Genomic DNA, 7170 nt, shown 5'->3' on the forward strand with positions numbered 1-7170 from the left:
AAACCCAATTTTTGCCAGGATGTTAAAAACAGAAAAGCTAGGAAAAAATGATTCCTACAAATAAATATAATTTTAGTGGACTGGACCCCCTTCTCCATGACTTTTTCTTCCAGCTTCCAATATCTTTTAAGTATAATTAAGAAAGGAAATATAATGCAGGCGGTGGTGGCGGCGCACGCCTTTAATCCAGCACTTGGGTGGCAGAGGCAGGCAGATTTCTGAGTTCGAGGCCAGCCTGGTCTACAGAGTGAGTTCCAGGACAGCCAGGGCTACACAGAGAAACCCTGTCTCNAGTTCGAGGCCAGCCTGGTCTACAGAGTGAGTTCCAGGACAGCCAGGGCTACACAGAGAAACCCTGTCTCAGGAAAAAAAAAAAAAAAAAAAAAAAAAAAAAAAGAAGAAGAAAGGAAATATATTATCTCATTATATTATTAGGTAGTATTTGAGGTCCAAATGGAACCTGGTTTTAAAACATTTACCAAAGCCAAGGCAGACTGTAATCCTTCAAGCTTTCCCTCTTGTCAAATATCCCATTAAAACCCAGTATGTCAATTTGGAGGAGGGTACTTCACAGAACAGAGATGCAAGTCATCCCTTTCCCACCACTCTGAACTTGGATTTACTATTGCTTAAACACTCTGACTCCATGCATCAAGGAAGGATTACAAGGGAAGGAAGGAAATATACTGGCAGAAGAGAAGGTGCAGCTCAGCTCTATTAGGAAGATGAATAAGTACCACAGAACCATGACACTTTTGAGTAAGGATGTATCGAAGGACAGAAACATGGAAGGGCAGTAAGGTCTCCAGTTCTGGGATGGCCTCAGCCTTGAACTGACAGTTAACTAAGTTACAAAGATGAAATAAAAACATTTATAAAGAATGGATTGTCACAATAAAATCTTTCTTTGTGCAAGGTTTGTAGCAGCCTTGTGCAGTACAGGAGGGCAGATTCTGAACCTCCACTAACAATGACCCTCCTGTTGGCAGCTAATGCAAAGAAAGTGTCCTCTAAGCAGCCAGAGAACTACACTACATACCCCTTTTTAAAATGATGAAACATTTTGAATTTCACAAACCTGTACTCATTATTCTGACTCAATCCAAGGGGGAATAAGATTGAATTTAGTCATCTTTCATATAGCTAGAATCTAATTTTATGGATTTATTCTCAGACTTGAGAGGGTAAGAGAGGAGATAGAGTTTTTTTTTATAAGGAATCTGGGTTCCTTGATACTGATATTGGATTGAGCAGGGAGAGATTTATAATCACACAATTCTCCAGAGGATCAAGGGAGATAGAAACAAATAAAATCTTTTACCTACTGAAATTGACTTTCATCAATTTTTTTTCACCAAAAGCACATCACTAAAAGCAAAGCAGACATGCCTTTTCAGTTGTTATTAAAGTGGTTCCAGAGAGGTTTCTTGAGATGGAAACTAACCACCACAGACCTGAAGTCAGCTGTATAAAAATACCTTATAGTGACCAGACTTAGAGCACTTTGGATTCAGAAAAACAAAGATTGTGGCTGAAGAAACTCTTGAAGAAGTTATCCTGTAACTATAGGACCCAAACAAGATGTTGCTTGTACCTGTCCTATGAAACTGCTACTGCCTTTTGAATTTTCAGAGAGTACAGCATGTCTTTGAGACACTTGGCAGTCTTAGCCTCCTCAACTGTGGTTCCCTCAAGCTTTACATCAAGTAAGGGTAATCCATGCAGATCACTGCTGCCTGCTCTTCTCACTACAGAGCAGCTGTGAACCATGGGAGTCTGCAAGTGCAAGGTGGAAAAGTCATAGAGATGAAAGGTAAGAAACAAAAGACAACAGAGACCAAAAGAGCTCAGAGGACTCCCAAGCTCCATGCTGAAGTTCTATCTATACCCAGGTCTCCACAATTTCTAGCCTCAAGACAGTGCTGGGGAGCTGTGGTACCTGATGTTTCTGACATGACTAAAACACAGCTTAACAATGAAGGCAAAGACTTCCTGAACTTCAAGGATGCTCTGGATGCTGTGGTTTTGCTCTCACTTTATTAAGCAGCAGCCTCACTTCTAAAGGTGCTAATGAGAACTGCAGAGAAGTCCTCTGATTTACTCTTTGGCTCCCAAGCACATCAACTTGTTCTCCACAAGTCCCCACAAAGTTCCTAACACTATGGTGGCTAAGTGCTACACCTCTCTTACGACACTGAGGCTTACTACTATGTAACCACAGGGCCAGAGATCATCTTTTAAAAGTGAACATTGCTCATCCAGAAAAACAAAACAAACAACTAAGGATTTGGCTTAAACTGCAGACCAGAGGGAAACGGACTTCTTTTTTGGCCTGTATTTTTAGAAATGTCATAATGTAACCTATGATCCCTTGTTGGCATTCTGACTCTTGCGCTGCCTCAGGGAGTCTTCCACCATGTCCTGAGTGTCAGCTGGGTGAGCTTCGTCTGCCTTTGGGGACACACTACCCTCCTTCACAACTCCTTGCTCATTGGTGTCACTTCTCTCCTCATCCATGATGCCTGCCAAGTTGTCCTCTTCCTCATCTTCTTCTCCTTCATCCTCATCTCCAAGGTCCTCTTTCTCTTCCTCATCATCCACAAGACTGTCTTTATTTTCTTCTTCATTTGAGTCATCCTTTTCTTCCTCTGCATCCTGTAGCTGCTCAGCTCCTTGAGCCTCTCCAGGACTCTGCTCCTGCTCTAAGGAAGGAAAAGAAAAAACAAACAAACAAAAAAAAACCTCTGGATAATAAATGGCAACTTTGTAATTAACTCACTGTTTAACCAGGAGATGAACAAATAGGGAATTTTTTTTTTTTGGTCTTTTTGGGGCAGGGTCTCTCTGTATCGACCTGGCTGTCCTGGAACTCACTCTGTAGACCAGGTTGGCCTCAAACTCAGAAATCTACCTGCCTCTGCCTCCCAAGTGCTGGGATTAAAGGTGTGTGCCACCACTGCCTGGAGAGTTTTAGCCTCATCTAAAAATTTCGTATTTCCCTACAGGAGCACCACTGAGTGTATGATAAGGCAGATGGGAATGGAGTACAAAGTTTTGTTTTATGGTATACAGTATGTATTGCATGCTGTATAAAATACTAAATGACTCACTGGTCATAGCAACTATTTCAGACAAGCCAATAAAAGTCATACTCCCCAGGAGTTTGAGACCAATGTCAGGAAGAAAAGATCTCCTCTTATCACAAAGTTAAATTGATAAAATATGTTTGGGAATACTAATAGTTACTGAATGAACTTCATAAACATAGTATCATCTGGGCTAGGCTTGAAACCAGAGAACTCCTGCAGCAGTTTACACTGGCTGCCTTTTGCACTCCAAAATGCTGAAGGTCATATAAGATTGCTAGCTATCTATGAAGTCTTGAAATCTTCAAGAACTAAAGATATAACCTTATCTGAACCCCTGAGAAATTCAACACTACAAATAAAGGGCATCAGAGTAAGGCCTGAAGTAGAGTGAATAAATGCAGATTTGGCATAGTGACCACTGTCATAGAGATTCAACAAATGTCAGCTCCTCTAAGAATCTTTCATTCCAATTCAAGAGTAAAAGTTGTTCACTGAAAAATACGGGGTATAAGCCCAAGGAGAAAAGTGCAATCTTCAATATAAAATATTTTCTAATTTTAAAAGAGGAAAGTAAATTTTATTCAAAGTTGTCTGGAGAACACATCTTTAGAGAACTCAGTGCAGGTTACTGAAGATCAGGGAGAAGTGGAAAGCTATGGCCAAAATGCTGAGCCACAGAATCTACGGTATTTTATGGAGCTCTAAAAATTCTACCCATGAGAACTCCTCGGACTTACCACAGCGTTCAGAGGAAGCTCTTGGAAGAGGCACACAGAAACATTCTGAGATCACCACCAGGATCTGGAAGAAACAAAGTTAATTTCACACTGAGTAGAGAAGACAAACTACCAAGATGCCTCAATATCAGATGTGTGTCCCTTAACCAGTTCTCCCCTAGCCAGACACTTAGCAACTAGTCAAAGTTTTCAGAAAGATACACTTGACTGGAAGACCACTCCAGGGTATAGAATTCTTAAGTATTTCAAAAAAGTAACTGGCCATATATAAGCAAATTCTGTAATACTGAAAGCTAAATTCTATTTTAAGCAGAGACTGGCTGGATCCACCTCTGATCCTGATGCATGAGTAGTAGATGGGGAGGTTTGGGGGAAGGACTGGAAAAGAGGTGGGAGAAGCTGAGGTTGGGGTGTATATATGATAGAATAAATTAATAAAAATATATTAAATAATCTAGTCAGGTTTAGATATTCATCTGGAGGATAGGAACAAGAAAATGGTCTGTCATGTAACTTGTTAGATATATTCTTTGTCTTTACCAGAGTGGTCAAAGCAAGGAGCATTATGTGAAGTTATAGCCAACTTGGTTGTTTTGGGAAATGATTACCAATTCATGTACAGTATTTATTCCTTCTTTGATCACTCTGTATATTGTTTGCAGCATTAATCTTCAGAATATTTAAGAAATAAGACTAGAGGGTGATATTTATGGTTTTCTCATTATATTACACATTATCATTGAAACCAAAAAGTAAATTAACTGCTTAAATGACAGAAAATTCTATTTATATACTTTCCTTTAATGGCCACCTTTTAATTTTACATGAAGTCCTCAGCTTAAAGGACAATAAAAAAAGACTGGCAAAGTCTTACCAGACCCATGAACAGGCCAAACACCAATGTGGCAATGACGAAAAAAACGTAAGAACACCATGCAGGAATTCCAAGGGTCACTGTGAAATAGTTGTGAAGGTGCTGCAATCAAATGAGAAATGAAATGTTTACTTGAAGTGCGGGATTCTCTAGCTGTATCTCGTCTACAAACTGTCTCTCCACTTATGTGACCAAAATTTATACTCAAGTGATTCCTAATGAACACGTCAAATTTTGTAGCACTGAGAAATAGTAATTACCAAAATTATATCTATTAAGAATTATTCTTTAGAGTTCAGGATCTTGATATAGGTCTGGTCAAATTACTTTGCCAGCTCCTCCTTCCATAGCAAAAGATTTTCTAATACCCTTTATGAAATCATTACCTCTTCCTCAGTACTTAATACTAACATGGAATTTTTTAAAATATAAAACCCTTTGGTTCCTTATCAGTTGTTACATAAAGCAAAGTGATTGATGCCTTAGAGTATGAACCATTTAAAAATTTCCACACTTACTTTTTATAATGTTAAACAATATGTGAATTACATATATGAACTGTTCATTTCAAATCCATGGGTACTCAGAGGTAGACTTCCCAGGTTCATACTTCCTCATGTCAAGTCATATTGTTTTAGATCATAAACTACAATCCAATCAAATAGTAGGCACATAATTAAAAGGCTCCAAGTTAGATTTCAGCAGCCCATAAAAACAATTCTTCCCAGAATTCGCGAAAAAATGATGAAAATGAGCCCAAGTTTCTAAATTAATCCCATATTTCTCAAAATCTAAGTCATCCCTATTAATTTTTTAGTTTATATTAAGAAACTAAATATTCTATTCTGACCTGTTCTAAAGGAGAAACATTTAAACAAAACAAAAATTTATTAAATGACCAGAACAATCTGACAATCCAAAGATTTACCATTTAGGAATATCTGGTGCTCATATAGTCTGGTAGCAGAGTCCATATTGGTTTTATGGGCATGTACTATGCAACATCATGAAAGGATCATGGATGCCAAAGTCTCAGAAACCTGTTGAGGCAAGAGAATATGGATTCTCTACAAAGGGAGCCCTAACAGTCTATTGTATAAAGACATGAACATGAGATGTAAAAACAAAAAAAAGTGGGCATTAGCCAAGAAAAGTTGTAGAGACCCCAAAAGAAAGACTATGTGTATTCTAGGTTTACAGTATTAGAGCTCTTTAGAGCCCAGAGAATGTCAGCATGAGTGCCAAATCTAGGAACCAGAGTGGCAAGGTATGGTGGTTGCTTATCCACTGAATCTGTCTCACTTTGATCAAATCATTCCTTGCTATGCCACCATTTCACCACCAAGAATGTCTTACCATATGCTAAAAATATCCAACCTGCTCTTTTACATTATAAGAGCTCAGGGTTAAGAGACTGCCCTGAGTCTAAGAAGAGACTTGATAATTTTTAAAAAGCACTTAACAGTAACTACGAGGACTTTTAAAGTAGGGCTTGTATGCCTCTTGTCATATGGGTACCAGGAGTAGGGTACAGTTTGAATATGTAAATGTACCCCACAGACATATGTTTGAATACTTGGTACACACCTAATGGCAGTGTTTTCAATGGCTGTACAACTTTAAGGGAAGAGGACTAGTCAGTGAAAGTAGGTCACTAAAGTTAGAGCCTGGCCTCAGTTCTGACCTGTTCCTGTACAGAAATTTGAATCCAGCAACATGGCTACTATGGCTGGAATACAGACACGCCCTTAGATCAAACCATTAATCTCAATGCTGTCTAATTGAGGGACAAATGAGATGATTTGACAGAAGAGGATAAGGCCAGCTCTCATGAGAACAGCACAGGCACTCGAGGCTATTTAAGAGCACAGTGGAGGCAGTCCAGTTCCACTCAGTTCATGCAGCAGAGCCAGGTGAAGCCAGAGAATAAGGAGGAGCCAGAAGATTAGAACAAATTGACAGAGTTAGTTTCAGGCCAAGCAGAGCAATTCAGTGAGAAGCTAAGAGAGGCCAGATTAAATCAGTTAGCTCGGGGAGGAGTTTGAGCCAGAACAGCTGAGTTGAACCAGCCAGCCAGAGTTCAGAAAGAACTAGAAACGGTAAGGATATTAAACAGAAAGCCTGTGAGATGACAGTTACTTTAAGTGAATAAAAATTACATTTACACTTTCCTCCCTCTCTCCTCTTGCCCCCATTACCACCCCCTCTCTACTCTCTAATATTTTATTAATTAGTTGAGAATTTCATATATTTGAGCATATTCAATACCTCTCTCTCAACATCCTTTATGATCACCCTCGTCAACTTACCCACCCAACTTATTTTCTTTCACCATTCTTTCTTTAAAAAAATACCTCTCCTGGGCATATATCCAGAAGATGTTCCAACCGGTAAGAAGGAAACATGCTCCACTATGTTCATAGGAGCCTTATTTATAATAGCCAGAAGCTGGAAAGAACCCAGATGCCCC

At 39.2% G+C, this 7170-nt stretch overlaps 1 protein-coding gene across 1 annotated transcript in view; it reads right to left on the minus strand.

Moving 5' to 3' along the window:
- Nucleotides 1-312: 312 nt before the first annotated feature.
- The window catches only part of Tmx4 (thioredoxin related transmembrane protein 4), a 38062-nt gene continuing 31204 nt past the window's right edge, over nucleotides 313-7170 (minus strand). Inside the window, exons 6-8 of the mRNA XM_021156434.2 lie at nucleotides 4701-4802; nucleotides 3827-3890; nucleotides 313-2702 (exon numbers count right to left, since the gene is read on the minus strand). Coding sequence (XP_021012093.1) covers nucleotides 2362-2702; nucleotides 3827-3890; nucleotides 4701-4802 — 507 coding nt within the window. The 3' untranslated portion in view covers nucleotides 313-2361. The remainder of the gene's footprint in view (nucleotides 2703-3826; nucleotides 3891-4700; nucleotides 4803-7170) is intronic.

The sequence above is a fragment of the Mus caroli genome, chromosome 2 (assembly GCF_900094665.2).
Source record: "Mus caroli chromosome 2, CAROLI_EIJ_v1.1, whole genome shotgun sequence".
NCBI lineage: Eukaryota > Metazoa > Chordata > Mammalia > Rodentia > Muridae > Mus > Mus caroli.